Source organism: Myxocyprinus asiaticus, chromosome 26, assembly GCF_019703515.2.
Source record: "Myxocyprinus asiaticus isolate MX2 ecotype Aquarium Trade chromosome 26, UBuf_Myxa_2, whole genome shotgun sequence".
Classification (NCBI taxonomy): domain Eukaryota; kingdom Metazoa; phylum Chordata; class Actinopteri; order Cypriniformes; family Catostomidae; genus Myxocyprinus; species Myxocyprinus asiaticus.
The window spans coordinates 38,008,227-38,029,189 of NC_059369.1; the positions used below are offsets into that span (position 1 = coordinate 38,008,227).

The 20,963-nt window shown below is 39.3% G+C and overlaps 1 protein-coding gene across 1 annotated transcript in view; it reads right to left on the bottom strand.

Moving 5' to 3' along the window:
- The window catches only part of LOC127416608 (CUGBP Elav-like family member 4), a 169,790-nt gene that overhangs the window by 14,676 nt on the left and 134,151 nt on the right, over positions 1-20,963 (bottom strand). The window contains exons 6-11 of the mRNA XM_051656040.1: positions 7,721-7,864; positions 6,202-6,349; positions 5,047-5,196; positions 4,442-4,504; positions 3,116-3,196; positions 1,960-2,103 (exon numbers count right to left, since the gene is read on the bottom strand). Coding sequence (XP_051512000.1) covers positions 1,960-2,103; positions 3,116-3,196; positions 4,442-4,504; positions 5,047-5,196; positions 6,202-6,349; positions 7,721-7,864 — 730 coding nt within the window. The remainder of the gene's footprint in view (positions 1-1,959; positions 2,104-3,115; positions 3,197-4,441; positions 4,505-5,046; positions 5,197-6,201; positions 6,350-7,720; positions 7,865-20,963) is intronic.

Consider the following 20,963-nt stretch of genomic DNA (forward strand, 5'->3'; position numbering starts at 1 on the left):
CAGGAATTCTTAGACCCTCCCCAATCAATGTGCCAAATTTCACAACTTTTTACCATATGGTTCTATGGGAAACAGAAGAATACAGATTCATAAGGTGCCTACACACCTTCAGTACTTGGTTCCTAATGAGATATTAGATGAAAGATGTATAAAAACACACCATGACCCTGGTAGAACTTTCTCATGGAAGCAAATAAAATTCCAGCAAATGGAAACTTCATAAAGTCCTTGTTTGCAATTATTGCAGTCTCGTAAAGTGTCTTTAAGCACAGACAAAAAAATGCTGTTCATAAAAGAATAAATCATGTAAACATGATCAGCCATAATGGGTCTGGATTGTTTATAAGTTGGTTATAGAGTTTATTTCACCAAACCAATGAATCAACGTCACACAGCAAACCTGTGAGAGCTGCAGGAATGTTTAGCCAATTCCAAATGATAAATGCAAGCAGAATTCTAATTCCAGCACATTCGCTAACATGATAAAGTAATGAGGTAGAGTATGTTCCTCTCCACACCGGAGGAAGCAGATGAAAAAGACATGATTGAATTTCTTTCCTGAACAGTGTCTTTATCTAATTTCATTGCAACTTTGGAAGGAGCCCGCGGGCGAGCGACAACCCAGCGGAGGAGGGGGACATATTTGTCAGCCAAGATCTTAATGAATAGTGATGAAAATAAACTTTAAAATGTAAAGATGAAGAAACCTCAGCAATGCAGGAAGCGCATTATGAGAAATATAATGATTGTGCATACAGAAAGCTCTTTACAGATGCTACGCAGCTGTGAGGCTCCAATTCTGGAGCGGTCTAGAATATGGCCATGCGGAAGATGAGCTTTGAGAAGGGTTGTTTGATTCAGTGAAAGTTAGATGCCAGGGCTTGTATGGGCATCAGTTGTCTTGAAGCTATATAATGTTGGGAAAACTACTTGCTTGTCAAGCTGCAATTTACTAAAAATTTTAAGTTGAACTAGACTTGAACTTAAGTTTGAAATCCAAGTATTCAAATGGCACTAAAAAGAGGATTTCAATTAGTGTGACAGTGTTAAACAGCATTTTAACAGATTAATTTGCACTAAATGTCAATAACGAAGCAAGAACACACCATAATTTATATAACAGAGTTATATCAATATAAATATGGCAGTATATTTAAATGTGATACTATTTCATAAACTTATTGTAATAAATATTACAATATTATTTCGGATATTGCTACTAAAACATACATTTGAGCAGGGACTGTCTTTTGGACTGATTCGTTTAAATAACCAAAAAAATTATTCACTAAAACAAATCAGATTTTCCAATGCTTAATATGAGAAAGAGCACACTTTAGGTGAGCATGTTTGATTATATACTATTTTATTTCGCTTGACTGTAAAGCTGTGAGTGCGATACAATGTGACAAAAATAGTGATGTATAGCCATTTGTGACGCGACAGGACTCCACTACTTGCTGGAATAAGTACGCTTTTTACTGTTTTGAAAACAGCTGAGCTACTGTCACACTACTGAAACACAGTTTGTAAAGTTGCTACTTTTAGTAAGTTGCACGCCAACACTGATAGACAGATTTCGCCCGTAGAGGACCTGAATATGGCATCTCGAGGGTGAAAAAAGCAAAACAAGCTCTCATAAAGTGTGCAACATGAGGAAAATGATGGCTATCAGAGAAATGTGAATGAGCTCTCCTCCAATCTCCATTGTGAAGAATCTTATAAGCGCTCGCTGATGAGCAGAACCTGTTCACCTGTTCAAGTTCCCGTTCGCCTGTGCATGCCCGCTCACTCGCGCGTGACAGCACTTTCCGAGTGTTGATTGCAATTTGATTGGTGTAGACGCTGGAAACAAAGGCACGAGATGAACTGTGCCAAGTGAAGAAGATTTTCAAGAGGATTGCGTCAAGACGACAAGCTCGATCGCTTGTGTGTCTAAAGAGCATTGTGAGTACTCACCGAAACACTTGCTCTGATTGGTGGCCCGGTCCACAAAGACTTTGGCGGAAATGACGTTTCCAAAGGGCAGGAACATCTGCATGAGCTCTGCATCGCCAAACTCTTGTGGCAGATGGTAAATAAACAGGTTACAACCCTCCGGTCCTGCGAGAGACAAGAACAGACAGAGGAAGATAAAGTCACGCAGATTAGATTTTACACAGACAGACCCAGAAGACCGAGAAGGCATGCATGCAAATATGTTTTCAAAGGAGGATTTGTGCAACTAAATTGCTCTGTTGCCACCTGCTTTCAGCCTGTGATCTTGTCATATATTCAGATATTATCGACTTTGTTAAACTGATATTTGATTAAATATGTATAGGGGATTTGAAATCATCCAGTAAAACTTTTAAGGTGTAGCTTTTAGGATAAATGGAAATAATTTTTCAATGTTTCAAGTTGCATGGCAGAACTATCTAAATTGAGAATGTTTTATTGACATGACAAAACAGTATAAAAGTAAATAAATAAAATAAAAATTAATTCAAATGAAAGGAATAAAACAAAACAATAAATGTACATTAAAGTAAAATAATATTAGAATTTGAAATTAGCTGTGACTGACAATATAGAATGGCCTTTTGTACATTATTGCTCATTTACAGGCAGCAAATTTAACAAATTCTCTGTCTCTCTCGCTGTTGTGCTACAGATACAGAAACTGATGCGAACCCGCGTGTAAGAAATTAGGTTGGAGATTTTGGCTGCTGTTTTATCTCCAGTGCTTTAAACAGATTCTGTCATGACGTTCTGGCTTAATTCTCCACTGTTGGAATGTTCTGGAAGGGATTTGTCTAGAAAGAGTGACTCAGCATTGGATTTGAGGGTCAAGTACGTCTCAATGAGCAAACGAGAACCCTTTAGCACCATTATAAATAAATCAGCTACTTCAAAACACCTTCAGAATCGATTAAGATGATTTAGTTCAGGACTACACTGAATGTAAAGCCCAATAACACCACATCCACTTTCCCAGGATGCACAAACCACCATCATAGCTTCACTCTCAAATAATTTTCATTTTATTTGGACACTCTCTCTGTCTTTCTTTCTGTACATCTCTCTCTCAGAGCAATTATCACCTTTTATCTGTATGGGGCGGAGTCTCACTCACCTTCTCGCTGTTGCTGGGGGATGATGGCTGGTTGCTGGGGAAACGCTTGGTTAATTGGTGCGTACGCAGCAGGATAGGCTGCTGTAACCAAGAGCAGTAGGGAATGGGGGTGAGAGCAAAGAAGGAAATTCACGTTAATATTTCTAAACACAGCAATTTCACCTTTATTCCATTGTTGAGGCGCTCTTCAGACACTGAATAAATGAATAAAGTTCATCACATGTGAGCTGAAAGGACTCACCTTTGCTTTGGTTCACAGCCCACAAAGAACATTTATAGTTTTTTCATTATTATTAATAGTTTTTCTTGCCACTTTATTAGACACAGAGATGTTCAAAATGAATCTGACATACTAACATAATATTTTTTAAGTATAAAGTATATTTACTGTTGAGATGTGTGGAATCCTGTATCCACATGCGCCTGACTTCACCTTCCATTTCCAGTGTGATGAATGAACCAAAGGTAATATCAAACATGATTTTTACATTTCTTTCTTGTCTCATAGTTTAAGACGTTTTTACACAAAATTGAATAAAAATTGGCCAAACTGGATTTTTACATACAATTGGTCTCAGATGAAACTGGATGCAACTTGCTGAACTAACCATGCAACAATAATCACTTTTTAAAACCAGTAACTTCAAATAACAATAATAATAATAATAATAATAATAATAATAATAATAATAACCAGAAGAACAGTTTTAAGCAACTCAATATTGGAGTAGGTCACAATCACAAAATGATTGCATTTATTTAAAAAAAGTTTCTGGTGAGTTTACAATGTAGTCTAATACATTTCTCTTTATGTGAAAACCTATTACATTTGGCAAAATCTATTGTTACGTTTTGTGCTCATAACTTTATTATGTTAAGAGAAAATTATAATAAACATTAGGTTATGTTTCACGTATACACTATGTGCTGTTATTACATTATGTACTGTGATTACATCATAAGTTGCTAGTGAGTTCATAATATTATACATTTCTTATAATAAAATAACCTATATGTGCTCACAATTATTACGTTTTGAGAAAATTACATTATGAACATTACATTGTGTGTAGTATTTACATTATGCTTTATTACATTATGAGTTGCTACACATGCAATGCATAACATTTCACATACAATTTTTACTGCATACTATTTCACATTCTATTTCACTTTAAATATTTGTGTATTTTAGAAATAGTATATACCATTATAGAGAGAGGAAGCATGATGACGTGGAAAAAAAAAACAGCACACAGACAGGCAGGCAGGCAGGTAGACTGCCAATCAGATAGAAAGACAGAAAGATAAAGGATAGAGGAGCACCTGCGTAGTGCTGCACACCGGCGTACGCTTGCTGGAGGGGGTCCGTCACCGTTGGGCTCTGTGCTGCAGAGAGATGGACCGATTTCAATAACTATTTCTGTGGGTTTACACTTCCAAAACATTGCTGTGATGACCAGTCGACACTAACATGAATTTTCAGACTGGTCTAGGTTGGTTCAGTCTAGTAAGTGCTGGTGTGTGTACAGCAAAACTGTAATGCCAGGAATTAACTTTTGGATGGGCCTCAAAAATAATGGATGGGCCAAGTTTTTGCCCAATTTATTTTTTACCAAAATTTCCTTTATAACAGAAAAGCAGTGCATTGAAACAGTTCTTTTATAACTTTAGAAATCAGAATTGATGCATTTTTTTAAAAACTATTTTATAAATATACAGCATATTTGAAGTTAAAGAATAATCTCTTATATTCTGGGTGGGCATGGGTCTATTTTGGGTGGGCCTGGCCCACCCTTGGCTATGCCACTGCTTTATAGACTATGAACCATAACTATGGACTAGCACTGTTTGTTAAAATTGTGGGAAACCAGCAACCGTAACACAATATGCAGGTGAGCCGCAAGTTAAGGTAAAGTACGTAGTCTTACCAGGGTATGGATGGATCCCGTTGGTGTAAATGGGTTCAGTGGTGGGCTGTCCGTTGGTCTGTGGAGCGAGAGCACTGAATCCATTCACACTGATGGGAGCTGTGATGCTGGGCACTGCTGTGGCACTGATGCCTGGTGGTGAACTGGTACCTGAATAAACACATGGATAATTCCGCTTGACAAAACAAAACAGCTTATAAAAATAATATCAGGTAAAGTGTGTGATTTTTACTGTCCTTTGCATTTGTTGCTTGTTCAAATGACATGACCTCAATGAAATCTAGGATAAAACTCATGGCAAACTGACATCAACAGACACAGAATTTTCATTTTGAGTGAACGGCAGGTTTGTATCCTCATGGCACTCATGACACGGTCACTAATCGAGTTTTGTCTGCTTTCATCCAAGAGTGTTTCAGTCATGTCAGATTAAAGCTGACAGGTAACGCGAGTGTGTGCAGACATCCCGGATTATAAGAGGCAGAATACTGACAGATTTGCGAGAGTGAAGCACTTTAATTCCTCCTGACTCTTCCTCTAAGCTTACTTTCATGGCCAGAATGTCAAAGCTGTGCAAATTCCCCATGTGTATGTTAGCATGGGTCACACTCGGGTCTTGGATTATCTGTCAAAAATCTTTGCTTCTGTATTCTTCAGTCAATGACTGTCTTGCCAAAGGCATCAGACTGGTCACATTGCAGTGTTAATACTCATACAGAGAAAGCTTATTACAGAGAAATCTTGCACCTTATAGTTGTTGACAGCAGGCACTTTTGTCCTGTTCTAAAACCTAGTGAGCCTCCTTGTTGTCTACTGCTTAAGGCATTCCTAAGTGACTGATTTGAAAAACTCTACACAAGCAGCAACTCCATGTACCACACAAATAGTGTCCCTCAAAGTGCACATGAGACTTGACTGACAATGATGCTAAGCTAACCATGCAATACTCCAAGCACACAGAAAATTAGCAAAATAATTTTTATTAGATTCAATGTCGTTCATCATATCTTTAAATATCATCCTTTCTTGTGTTCATCAAGGGAACACCAGCATGGAAATCATATCTTGATTATTTTAGGAAGATTGACTGTATATTACTTAACAATGTACACAAGTAAACATGTGTTTGTGTGTGTGAAGGATTTTTCCTCCCACCTGAAGAGGGTGTCATAGGTGCAGCCACCAGGCCGTTGATGTTGAAAGCTGCCATCTGCTGCATTTGAGCGGCTGCGATGGCAGCCATTGGGTTGAGATACGAGCCCTGCGTCGCTGCCATGAGCGCTGCCTGCTGCTGCTGCATTATCTGCTGCAGAAAAAAGGAAACAATCATCACTGTTCTTTGTTTAGCAGTCCCACCAGGATTTCGCTGCACTTTTTTCTGATTATTGCTGCCCAAAATGACTGCATTTGCTGCAGCTTTGTTCCAAAATAGCGATACCTTTCGCTATTTTTTTGGGGGGGGGGGGGTGTTATTTAATTTTTTTATTATGCAATGGACAACTCACAATTAATCATAGTATACTTGTGCAATTTGTTCAATAACAGTCTAAGTGCCATTGCCTATAATTATTTTAGTGCATAAACACTGAATATGCAGTTAGCAAGCAAAAATACATTTAAGATGTGAAACCTGAGCTATGGCTAAAATGAGATCAATGCAAGACCCTTAATTATTTTTATATAAACATTTTCTTCCTCAGACAATGCAAGTAAACTTCATAATGGTTAAAGCAGATATAGAAATGCTAACCATGAACACATTTCATGAGTGTTAAACTCATTTTCCAGTGCAACAGCGTAATATGGGAGCACTCCAATTGAACTGAGACCATCACCAACCTACACCTCGGACCATTTAGAGCAGCTCCTGAAAGGGCGTGTGAAGATTAAATGCTAGCTGTAATGTACGCACGCCGTTTAAAAGTTTAGGCACGGCTTTTGACATCGAACGCAAAATGTTCCGATTTCACTTTAACATTTGTGTAATGGCAAATGTTCTTGGTTGTTGCAGGTTCATACACGCAGGGTTAATGAGACGCAATGACACAGAGGAGAAAACGAGGAGTGGACATTTACTTTGTAACTGTGGAGATGATACAATGGTTGAGAAGTTGGATATGTCTCAACTGCTTCAAGCTTTTTGAACACTTGTTTTAAAACTGCCAATATGGAGAAAATCGATCAGATTACCTCAAATTCAGAGTTCAAATTTGCAGAAATGATTCTACCGCAAATATTATTTTGCTACCGCAAATAATGCAGAGACTGAATCTGCAACAATTATTACGATCGCAAATTACTGGAGGGACTCATTTAGGTTGGGATTTATAGACTTTGGGATAAGTGTACCAGAGAGTTTTAAAAACAGAAATGTGAAGCTTGTAATTTTGTTAAAATCACTTATCTGTACATGGAGTTTTCAGTAAAAATCTGTGTTATTCAATTTGTAAAGTTTAAATAATAATAAAAAAGCTTTTTTGATCTTAAATTGTCATCAAAAGTTAAAACATTCTTAAAGTCGTTAAATTGTTATAAGAAGTTTTTAAACTGTCCTTTTGAGGATGGACTACTTTTCTAGGAGGATGAATTTCAGGTAAACCTGTAATTCCACTAACCACATCTACATTCATGTGTCACATATCTTGTAGACTGCGTGTGTGTTTGTGTGACTCACAGCGGGTGTATATGCTCCATAAGCTCCAAACTGTATAGTCATGGGACTAAAGATCCCAAGCTGACCAGCCATCTGATGCATCCTGCGGAGAGTCCTTTCCTTATCGGTATCTGCAAACTTCACCACCAGACTAGAGGAAGCTCCCTACACATGTACACATGTACTGTATAAATACACATACTGTATGAACACAGGTTGAAGCAGAACATACACCTCACAAACAATTTCTATTTTTGTTTTTCACCTGTGGGAAAAAAGATCACATAGGTTTAAACTGTTTTAAACAAATTGAATAGGTTAAATTGAACAACTCATCCAGTCAGAATCATATTCTTTAATTACTCATATTTATTGTAATAGGAAATTTACAATAAATTGAACTGAATTAAAAACATTTTGGACTGGCCTTTACCATAGTAAAACACTTAAAATGACCATAATAACCATAGTATTTTTCAAAAAAATTTTGCATTACCACAGTTATTGTTACTAGTGCAAAAACATGATAAAATGGGATCAAAAATCATAAATAATAATGGATATTCTTCAAACAGCTTTCAGAATATGTCTTTTTGTTTTTTGACAGTGTTGGGCTCATATCAACATGCCCAGCTTCACTACTAACTAGATTTGTATGTTTTTTGAAGAATTATTAAAGTAATAGCTCTCCTAAACAAGTCACATGCTTAAGAGTTATCGTTGATGTCTGTAAAATAAACGTGCTAATAAACAGAGCAATAGCTTGCCTTTGCAAGCACCACTAATGGTACAATGACGGAAACTATGTTTACCATATTTTTGTTAGGTAATCCATGTGACAATGAAGGTTTGTCATTCATCCAAACAGCTTCCAAATGCCCAACCTTTTACAATCACCTCAAATACCTTATATATCAGACAGGTTTTCCAATCAGAGATACTATTTGGACTGTTTTAGCAGTGCTAATCTCAAAGACCACTTTCGATTTTCTGACTCAGTGTTGTGACATTGTCTCAGAAATTTTCTCATTAAAAGCTCTCTGGATGCTGTGCAAGACATAGTCATTTAATTATGCTGTGCGGCTGTCATCAAGAGACATGATGAGCTGAGGAGATCTATGGTAGATCTCAGAGAATTCCCTTCTCTGCAGTATACAGTACATTTATGCGTGGACTCCTGCCCGGCCCCGTATGCCACACCACAGTTAACGGCTCCTCATTACTGCTTTTGGAGTGCTGTGATCTTGACTGGAGTCAGGCTTTACAGCAGATATTGTCCTGAATGGATGTCAATTTACCACCGTGTACATCCAATTAAATCAAATGAGAGACACAGAACAGAGACTGTACAGTAAACACACTGATGGTTCACATGGTCAAGACATACACATAAAAACACCAGGATGATCACATTAGTTTCCAAGGTATTCATATGCAAAACATATGTCAGGGTTAGGAAAAAATTCTAAATTCAAGAGTTAGTTCCCTTTGAGTTGGAATTTGAATTGGCCACACCACACAGGATATTGAATTAGAATTTGAACTGGAAGACAGTAAGAGTCAGAGGAATTTTACTAGACCAACACAAGCAACAAAACAAAAATTACAATTAATTTTTATTGTGTCTAATTCGGTTATATGTAGGATAAATTTCTTTCCTCAACTGACTAGACATCTTTCTCTAAATTTAATACAGTCAAAACAATTAACAGTTCCTCACACAATGCCATCTCATGAAATGTAGACACATTTACAATGGTGCATGCCTTGCAAGTTGGTACATTTTAACTAGGGTTGTTGATTTAACTTGTTAATTTAGTGCAAGTAATTATTTGAAAAATGTGTTAAAATAATTAACATAATTAATCATGCCCCCAATCCATACGTAAAATCCTTCAATAGGGATGTCCTACCATCAGACCAATTCACGCTTTTTGTACCACATTGATGTGGCAGTAGGGGGCAGTCAACACTCCAGCTGTACAGGCAATACTCCTCATTAAATCAACAAGTGCAACAGGCAGCACATCCTTCCACGGTCATGCTTTTGTGCTCAAACACATCTGGACCGAGCACAACAAAATGCAAGGATCTTGAGACAGGTTTTTCAGCATTTCAAACTACATTTAACTTAACACAGCTGCTTCTGCTGCACAATTAAACAAAACACAAGACATGCTGCATGGAGCATTTATGACATATGCTGCACATATAGTCATTACAAACAATCCACAAGTAGTAGATCTAGGCAGGATGGTGCTGGGATAGAGATGGGTTTCAGAGAAAAATCTCACAGTGCATTGCAGTGAAACCAGCTTATCTGCTAAATGGAGCAATTAAATGTTAAACAAAGAGAGAGACGCAAGTTGATTGGCTACCCGATTACATGTCAAAGGACCAATCAGCTTACACCATGCGAGCCAATTGGCTTAACATGTCACATGTGAGCAAGTCAATTTGTAACAGATAACAAGTTCAAAGAACCTATCAGCTTGTGCCACAGAGTTTCATGGCTGAACTTTGATCATTTTAGTCATGATGCCACAGAGCAAACATCGGTGAACTAAACATTGCCTGTAACCAATCTCTACTTAGGGTTAGGGTTACACATCATTTAGTTAATAAACAAGTTTACTGACAACAAACACTTACCAAACTTTAGTCCAACGAAAGGTGCACATTCCATTGTGACCACCATTCTGTTTTATTTTATTTGCACATAAAATATAAATTTAAACATAAATTATCAAGCATAAAAAGAACAGTGATCAAATGCCGTGTTTGATGTTTCTTTTGTAATCTAATTGTTTGTCTTACCATTCCTTCTGATACATTTAGTAGGGAAGCACATGGTTAGGAAGCAGTATTTTAATACCTTCCTGAATGGGAGGGGCCAAGCTTCTGATTGGATGGGGAAGGTCCATGTGGACATATGAAATTTGTTTTTAAAACATGTCAATATTGTTATTGATGATTGCATTAAAATTATGTATTATGACTTGCTATGTAATAATAATCATTGTGTGATGATAAAATATTGTTATTGTTATTTTGATTGAACGGTTCATTTCATTGGACTATTTGAATTTGAGGTGAGGAGCCTCAACTATGAAAGAATACAGTGTTTGAAGAAAAGAGAGAAAGTGGGGAAAAATGTGTTTCTCTAACAGGAAGTTTCTGGACAGTTGTGGAAATTGTAGCCTCTGACAGAGAGTACATTTTTGGAGATTTCTAATTCAAATTTAGTTTTTGTATTATTTATTTATTTTTATTTTTGAGTACTTAAAATACTGTTTTTTTTTCTCTCTCTCTCATTTGATTGTTTGTTTGGATTCCGGCCATGACAATAAATCTCTTCATGGAGCAATTTTCTGCCTTGTGACTTCTCTAATGATATTTTTTTGGTCACAATACCACCCAACATACAACAAATTGTGTCAGAAGAGGATTACTAGAGCCCATTCTGAACCTTTCCCAGAGGAGGAGGAAGACAACGTGGAAGCCCAGGTCAATGAGTTGGAAGTGGGGGTGTTGGCAAGGAGCAATTCCAGAGTTGTACCAACATGGGACATATGAACAAGACATAGAGAAAGAATAGTGAGGCCTAAGACTGGAAAACCCAGCACACCCAGGGATTCTTCAGAAAACATTGTTGTGGTGGAGGAGTTTCTTCAAGAGATGAGAGAATTCATGTGCAGACAACAAAGAAAGGAAAAGATCCTGTTTGATGAACTGCATGGTTTGAAAGCTACTGTTTTTCAAAAGTACAGAAATGAGTGGGGTTCTGGAGATCAGGTCAGTCATCACACTCATAATGCCCTGCCTACTCCGATAACTCATCCACAACTAGCAGGAGGGATTCCCTTACCTGCAGCTCAAGGTCCTTCTTCAGCAAGTGTACAAGTAGTGACACAACCAGATGATGCACCCTTCCATAAACACCATGAGCCATGTATACCAGACTTCACAGAGGGGGAAGATGTAGAGACCTTCATCTGATTTGAGCATATCGCCAGGACCTGGGGTTGGCAGCCAGTTGAGTGGGCTGCTCGAATGGCCACTCTGTTCACGGACAAGGCATCGAAGGCATATGCTGGATTGGAGAACAGAAATCAGGCTCCTATGGGGACATCAAGGCTGCTGTTCTGGAGGGCCTGGGTAGCTCAGTGGTAAAAAGACGCTGGCTAAGACCCCTGGAGTTCGCTAGTTCGAATTCCAGGGCTTGCTGAATGACTCCAGCCAAGTCTCCTAAGCAACCAAATTGGCCCGGTTGCTAGGGAGCATAGAGTCACATAGGGTAACCTCCTCGTGTTCGCTATAATGTGGTTCGTTCTCGGTGGAGCGCTTGGTGAGTTGAGCGCGGATGCATGGCATGAAGCCTCCACATGCGCTATGTCTCTGTGGCAACGCGCTCAGCAAGTCACGTGATAAGATGCACGGGTTGATGGTCTCAGACGCGGAGGCAACTGGGATTCATCCTCCGCCACCCGGATTGAGGCGAATCACTACGCGACCACGAGGACTTAAAAAGCGCACTGGGAATTGGGCATTCCAAATTGGGTGAAAAAGGAAAAAAAAGGCTGCTCTTCTGACCAAGTACAATGTGATTGAAGAGACGTACCGCCAACGTTTCAGGAACATCAGTGTGCCAGCAGGAGAGAGCGTCAGAGAGACCTACAATCAACTCAAAGTTCTGTATAAGAGATGGATGCGGCCAGAGGTCAAGACAAAGGACCAGATTGGAGAGAGTATCATCCTCGAGCAATATCTGCGAGTACTTTGCCCAGACTTGAGGATCTGGGTCAAATAAAATCAACCTCAGACTGGAGAGGAAGCAGCAAGACTGGCAGAGAGATACATAGCAGCATAATGAGAACCTTATCAGACTAACAAAGGAACTGTGGGTAAAGGTAAGACAGAGGAGCCCAATGATAAGACTTTGAGTGGGGGTGAGAAAAAAATCCTAGAGCTGCCACTGGGCCTCTGATCTGTTTTTACTGCCAGCAGCCTGGACACAAGGCAGCTCTGTGCCCATTCAAAAACCCAAAGCTACTAACATGTGCTCTGTTCTAAGAGGTGAGTTGCCTAAAGAACTGCCTAAGATTTCAGAAAAGCATAGACATCCAATTTCAGTAATTGTCAATGGACAGCCTGCTCAAGCCCTCTTAGATATACAGGTGCATCTCAATAAATTAGAATGTTGTGGAAAAGTTAATTTATTTCAGTAATTCAACTCAAATTGTGAAACTCGTGTATTAAATAAATTCAATGCACACAGACTGAAGTAGTTTAAGTCTTTGGTTCTTTTAATTGTGATGATTTTGGCTCACATTTAACAAAAACCCACCAATTCACTATCTCAAAAAATTAGAATATGGTGACATGCCAATCAGCTAATCAACTCAAAACACCTGCAAAGGTTTCCTGAGCCTTCAAAATGGTCTCTCAGTTTGGTTCACTAGGCTACACAATCATGGGGAAGACTGCTGATCTGACAGTTGTCCAGAAGACAATCATTGACACCCTTCACAAGGAGGGTAAGCCACAAACATTCATTGCCAAAGAAGCTGGCTGTTCACATAGTGCTGTATCCAAGCATGTTAACAGAAAGTTGAGTGGAAGGAAAAAGTGTGGAAGAAAAAGATGCACAACCAACCGAGAGAACCGCAGCCTTATGATTGTCAAGCAAAATCGATTCAAGAATTTGGGTGAACTTCACAAGGAATGGACTGAGGCTGGGGTCAAGGCATCAAGAGCCACCACACACAGACATGTCAAGGAATTTGGCTACAGTTGTCGTATTCCTCTTGTTAAGCCACTCCTGAACCACAGACAACGTCAGAGGCGTCTTACCTGGGCTAAGGAGAAGAACTGGACTGTTGCCCAGTGTTCCAAAGTCCTCTTTTCAGATGAGAGCAAGTTTTGTATTTCATTTGGAAACCAAGATCCTAGAGTCTGGAGGAAGGGTGGAGAAGCTCATAGCCCAAGTTGTTTGAAGTCCAGTGTTAAGTTTCCACAGTCTGTGATGATTTGGGGTGCAATGTCATCTGCTGGTGTTGGTCCATTGTGTTTTTTGAAAACCAAAGTCACTGCACCCATTTACCAAGAAATTTTGGAGCACTTCATGCTTCCTTCTGCTGAAAGATGCTGATTTCATTTTCCAGCAGGATTTGGCACCTGCCCACACTGCCAAAAGCACCAAAAGTTGGTTAAATGACCATGGTGTTGGTGTGCTTGACTGGCCAGCAAACTCACCAGACCTGAACCCCATAGAGAATCTATGGGGTATTGTCAAGAGGAAAATGAGAAACAAGAGACCAAAAAATGCAGATGAGCTGGAGGCCACTGTCAAAGAAACCTGGGCTTCCATACCACCTCAGCAGTGCCACAAACTGATCACCTCCATGCCACGCCGAATTGAGGCAGTAATTAAAGCAAAAGGAGCCCCTACCAAGTATTGAGTACATATACAGTAAATGAACATACTTTCCAGAAGGCCAACAATTCACTAAAAATGTTTTTTGTATTGGTCTTATGATGTATTCTAATTTTTTGAGATAATGAATTGGTGGGTTTTTGTTAAATGTGAGCCAAAATCATCACAATTAAAAGAACCAAAGACTTAAACTACTTCAGTCTGTGTGCACTGAATTTATTTAATACACGAGTTTCACAATTTGAGTTGAATTACTGAAATAAATGAACTTTTCCACGACATTCTAATTTATTGAGATGCACCTGTAAGTAGTACTCAGACTTCAGTTAAAAATCTCATCTTCTGAACAGTGAGATGCTGAACTATGGGGACACTGTATGTTTGGGTTGTGTACAAGGTGAAGAAAAAAATTATCCAACTGCTGATGTAACTATTGTGATTGATGAACATGCCAATTTTTTGAGGGTGGGTGTGTGTCAAAAGACTAGCATTTGATCTGGTATTAGGTGATGATTTGCCTTTTTTAACTGATCTTGTGAATGCTGTGCCTGAGTCTTGTTCTGTGATTACCAGGTCCCAGGTCAAATTTTAATTGTACACTTAAAAACATGCTCAGAAATTTTGTTGATGAGACAGGTAAGGACTGGGATAGATGAATTCATTTCCTCATTTTTGCTTATAGGGAAGTTCCTCAATCCTCAACTGGTTTCTCTTTTTTGAGCTTTTGTATGGCAGGCAAGTTAGAGGACACTTGGGCATGCTCAAGGAGGGATATACGACAGAGGAACCAGCCCAGTGCAGTGTTGCTTCCTACATTTTGCAGATGTGGTACAAGTTGGAGAAATTCAGAACCATGGCTCAAGAAAACCTGAAAGCAGCTCAAAAAAAAAAAAAAAGGCACGATACACATGCCAGAGACTGAGATCTAAATCCTGGACAGAAAGTGCTGGTACTGTTGCCTTCAGGTGCTTGTAAATTACTTGCCAAGTGGCAAAGGCCATACGTTGTTACTAGAAAACTTGGCCCTGTGACCTATGAAATTTTATGTTCAGAAATGTTCTAAACAAATTTCCCATGTGAACCTGTTGAGAAAGTTCAAGGAGAGGACTCCTGATCCTGAAGGGCAGTCAGTGATGATGGTTTGAGAGTTGGAGGATAGAGAAGATTAGGCAGGCATGGAACTAGTGTGACCACCAGGAGACACTCTAAACCTCTACATCTGAGTGAAGAACAACAAAATCAACTGATACAGATGTAGCAGTCATTTCCATCTCTCTTCCAGGAAAGACCAGGCCATACCGAAGTCATCACCTGCAACACTGTCTTGAAGGACACCACTCCAGTTTGACAAAAGCCCTACCGAGTTCCTGAGAAGATGGTGGAGCCATTGAGGAAGGAGGTAGAAAACATGCTGGAGATGTGAATCATAGAACTTTCAAAAAGTGATTGGTCTAGCCCTATACTTTTGGTACTTAAAGGATTTTGCACAGAATTTCGAAAATAATGTGTCATGTTTTGATTTCTACCCTATGCCCAGAATAGATGAGCTAATAGAAAGACTGGGTAATGCAGAGTATATGACTACCCTAGACCTTTGTAAAGGATATTGGCAAGTCCCACTTGATCCAACCTATAGGCCCTATATAGCTTTTCGTGCACCAATTGGTGAACCAATTGGGTTATACCAGTATACAGTCATGCCTTTTGGATTACAATCTTTCAAAGACTTATGGACATTGTACTTGCCAACTGTGGACAGTCTGCAGCAGCATACCTAGAAGATTTGATAATTTACAATGGAACCTGGGAGGAACATCTGTCACCTCAAGGATATCCTACAAAGACTGCAAGATGCTAGACTAACCATTAACCAAACCAAGTGCTCATGGGCTCAGAAGGAGGTGAAGTACCTGGGTTACCACCTTGGCCATGGACAAATAAAGCCACAAGTGGATATGTTTGAGACCATCAGAAGAATCCCAAGACCACAAACCAAAAGGCAAGTGCATTTTTTTTCTTGGTTTAATTGGCTCGTTTAATGGGTTTATTCCCCATTTTGCATCCTTGTGTCGGGCTTTACTGGTTGTTTAGATCAGTGTTACTATCAGAAATAATTTATAATTATTTCTTTAGTTATTAAGTAATATTTAAATTAATTAATTGAATCTAACTCATTAAAACCTCATATGGGGCTCCAGTAAATGTAGTGCGCTACGTTTATGAGCGGGTTTGGTTATTAGCAATAATTAATAATTACCAAAGATAATTATTAAAATCAATAGAACATTGATGAGAATCAATGTTAGCTTTTTTTAATCCTTTAAATCAACAATTATCAAAGATAATCACTAATCATTAACATCGATGCAACATTAATTCAAATTAACACTAGCTTATTGATCATTCAAATTCAACAATCATCAGATAATTATCAATTATCAAAAATCAATAGAATATTAATAAGGATTAACATTGATGGGGCACCACCCTGGAATCAGGGACTAATAACCAGATAGTATAACAGTCTCAATATTAGATTGTTTTCTTAGGAAAATCAACATCTGAAGAATATCGATTTTCAGGAAAAAAAACAATGAATGAAGGCTTTAATCCGAGCACTGACATCCCGTCAGCATGACACAGGTGTATGCAAAACAAACCAAAACACTTCTCTTTGTAATATGACAAAGTATATTTATGCAGTAATATCAATTAATAATTAATACAATGCCGTCAATAAACTTCCGACTTACAACCACACACTAAACAGTGATATGATTAGATATGGAAATCAAAATAATCCTATAACACATAAGGGTGTGTGTGTGAGAGTGTGTGTGTGTGTAAGGAGGGATGCGCACAAAATGGCAGACGTGACTCTCATGGAGAGTGTGTCACGCGAGACTTCCGGCCAGGGAATATGACCGCGAATGTGGGCAGAGAGAAACCAGTCAATGGTAGCTTAGGGACAAAGCTGAGCTGAGCATTTTTAGCCAAAAATGTGTGCCAGAATGTTTGTGAGGGGTCGCGTGTGTGTGTGTGGTTAGTACGAGAGAGAGAGAGTGAATTAAGTGACGGCCCCAAAGCCGATTTCACGATCGTGGGAGAGAAAGCAGCTGTTAGTTTATCACACAGAGATGCGGTGGACGGCTCGTAAACAGCCCCACGGTCTTTGATTCTTTAATGAATAAACTCAGTTTGCCAGTCTCACCCGCGATGGCGAAAATGCACAACAGTCCTATGTGGTTGGACCACAATACAGCAAATCAAATTCATGATAATTAATATCCTGAGTATTAATAGTGAGCGGACATGGCGGTCCGTAAACTGTACAAGCAAAAACCTTGAAAACACAAGAATAACACTATAATATTCTATCTCTGCCCAGATGTAAACCTCTTACTTGAATCGCATGAGGATGCAGAATGTGTGTTCATCCGTCCTTTAACTCAGACTCGGTTCCTCGAGGCTCGGGTGATGACGGGAGGCCGTTTCCTCACTCTGTTGCGGGCGGTACGGCTGCTGATTCTCGGCGGGCTGGCGGAGAAATCAGTGACATTGACTTGATTGAAGATGGAAGAGAAATCTTTTATCTCTTCACTTCTGCAGGCAAACAGATGAAGATGCGGATTGCTCGGCGGTCTCCTTCGGATCCGTTAGAGTGTTCGGTGGAACACAGAGTAATCTCAACTTGTCCAGCAAGATGGAGATTGTATGGCCACAGTTTCAAGTCGGACGTTAATTCCTTGTGCCACGAGGCTGCACCTGAGAGCAGCGATGAGCTGCGTCTACACACGGAGAGCAAAGTTGCTGGAAGCAAATCCCGGAAGCATTTCAGAGGTATTTCTACTCCTGATGATGTCATGGTTGAGGTGCGTTCTGTCATGTGCCTCATCCAATAGGAGTTGAGAGTTCGATCCTTTAGTAAGCAAGGCTTCATGGGATTTGTAGTCTGTTTTGGACTCCCTTTGTTTGATTTTGGCACGATTTTTATCAGTATAATTTATGACCTGGTATGTAGGGGCCTGAGTTAGGTTTTTACGACTGTGTTAGGCCTGCCTTTGTCTTCTATCTGAATACATGAGGCCCAACACTTGGCTACCCCACCTTCCAAATTACACTGGACTAGTGAATGTGTAGAAGCTTTTGAAACCCTTAAAGAACTGCTGTGTAAAGATTACAGAGTCCTAACTTTGCTGAGAGGTTTCTTGTGCAGGTCGATGCCTCTGATGTTGGCCTAGGAGCAGTCTTAGCCTGAGGAGAGCCTGGAGCAGAGAGACCTGTGTTGTACTTGAGCTGAAAACTTTTTGAACGAAAGAGGAAGTACTCAACTATTGAGAAAGAGGGACTGGCTATTAAATGGGCTGTTGACTCACTCAGATACTGTCTTCTTGGATGAGAGTTCACACTTCAAATAGACCATAGAGCCTTGAAATGGATACACTCCATGCAAAGAAGTAACAAGAATACTGTGCTGGTGTCTGGCCCTCCAGCCATACAAATTCACCATTGAGCCTTGTCCAGGTAGGAGAAACCTTATTGCAGATTATTTGTCACATTTGTCAAACATGCACTGTCCAGAAGGGGTGATGGGGAGAAATGTCAAGGAGCAAATATCTGTTTACTAAACATTGCTTGTAAACAACCTCTACTTTGTTCACTCTCAATAATCCACTCAACACACCATTTAGTTAATAAAAAATGTTTATTGATAAACACTTACCAAACTTTAGTCCAACGGAATGTGCACAATCCATTGCGACTACCATTCAGTTCTCTTTATTTGCATTTCCCATAAACATAAAATATCAAGCATATAAAGAACAGTGCTCAAATGCAATGTTTTAATGTTTCTTTTGTAATCTAATTGTTTGTCTTAACATTCCTTCTGATACAGCTAGTAGGGAAGCACATGGTCAGGAAGCAGTTTTAATACCTTCCTGAATGGGAGGGGCCAAGCTTCTGATTGGATGGGGAAGGTCCATGTGAATGTATGAGATTTTGCTGAACTGAAAATGTGCTTTTAAAACATGTCAATATTGCTATTGTTGATTGCATTAAATTTATGTATTATGTATTGACTTGCTATATAATAATCATGTGTGATGGTAAAATATTGTGAAATGGAGTTATTTAGATTTTGATTGAACGGTTCATTTCATTGGACTATTTGAATTTGAGGGGAGGAGCCTCAACTATAAAAGAATATCTAGTGTTTAAAGGAAAGAGAGAAAGGGGGAAAGGTTTTTTTTCCTCTAACAGGAAGTTACCAAAGAAATTGCAGCCTCTGACAGAGAGTGCATTTTTGGAGATTTCTAATTCAAATTAATTATTTTTATTTTTTATTTTTTTGAGTACTCTAAATACTATTTATTTATTTTTCTTGTTTGATTGTTTGTTTGCATTCTGGCCGTGACAAATCTATTTTTTTTTAGTGCAATTTTCCACTTATGACTTCTCTAATGTTATTTTTTTTGGTCACAACACCACTCAACATACAACACAAGAAAACATGACAACAAAGATTTAGCATGTTAAAGTGGCTATGACATAGTGATAGGATTTTGTTCTTGGGGGACTAGATCTGCGACAATGCTACTGCTGCTGCAGAGCAAGTACGAAGACTTGTTACCGCTAGAATACAGACATACAGAGTTAAGCATGTGGACATGCTGCTACACAATTAGACAAAACGCAAAACATGATGCATCAAGCATGTATGACATGCTGATGCATGAATAGACATGACAAGTCATCCCCTAATAAAGCAGAAAAGCTGCACAATATGCATAACACATTACCACAAAACACCAAGCATGTCTATTGCCAAGACTTGTGTACTGCTGCTCCGAAGAGCCATGTGCTCAGAGTGTATGTTAGCTAGGTTTGCCTTGGCCATTGGTAAAATGGTGTAACGTTAATGAACAAAATTTCTATATGTGCCTGGTCCTGTTTGGCCGAATGGCTTAAACAGCAAGTGACCTAACTCATTATGTGTACCTGAACCAGGAAAGCCCAGAGCAGAAAAGTGACTTAGACAAGCTATGTGTGGATTTATTTAATCTATTGACCTAATATAGCGATGTGTGCCAGGCAGATTTGGCTAAGGCTTACCTTGTTAAAAACATGCCTCTATGTGTCATGGTCAAATTCAGACCTTATCGTGCAAGCTGGTAGAGAAAAGTCCAACCAACCACCTGAGCACATAGCATTTTCAGAGAAAAACATTTCACTGCACGCTGCAGTGAAACTGTCTTATATGCAAAACTGAGCAATTTAAATGTTAGACAAAGGGAGGGCACAAGCTTAATGGCTACTCGATTAACTGTCAAAGGACCAATCAGTTTACACCATGCTTGCCAATTGGCTTAACATGTTGCAAGTGAGCGAGCTGATTGGGTAACGGATAATTAGTAGTGTTCATCTGTTTGGAATAATTTTAACTCACTTTTAGCACCACACAGTGGACATTTCACCTTGAAACTGCTGCAGTACATGTAAGGAAACACATAAATATCCCTGTGCAAAAATGTCACCACAGTCACCTAATTTTCAAGACATCAGGCTGCATTTTTGCCATACTGTACAGCACCACAAAATGTCCACGACAGTGTATTCAGCACTGCCGCTCCCTATACGCATATTACGCAGTCTGCGTTGGGCACCGACTCCCTAGGGTGGCACCATCTCACCCTATGGGGTCAACAGAAACTCCACCAGCTGCCTTTACTCACACGTTATATGTTATTCAAGGACACGGTAGCAGTCGCGTATACCCATCCACTCTCCCACCCCACTTGCACTTTTGGACCGTGCATTGCGCAAGCC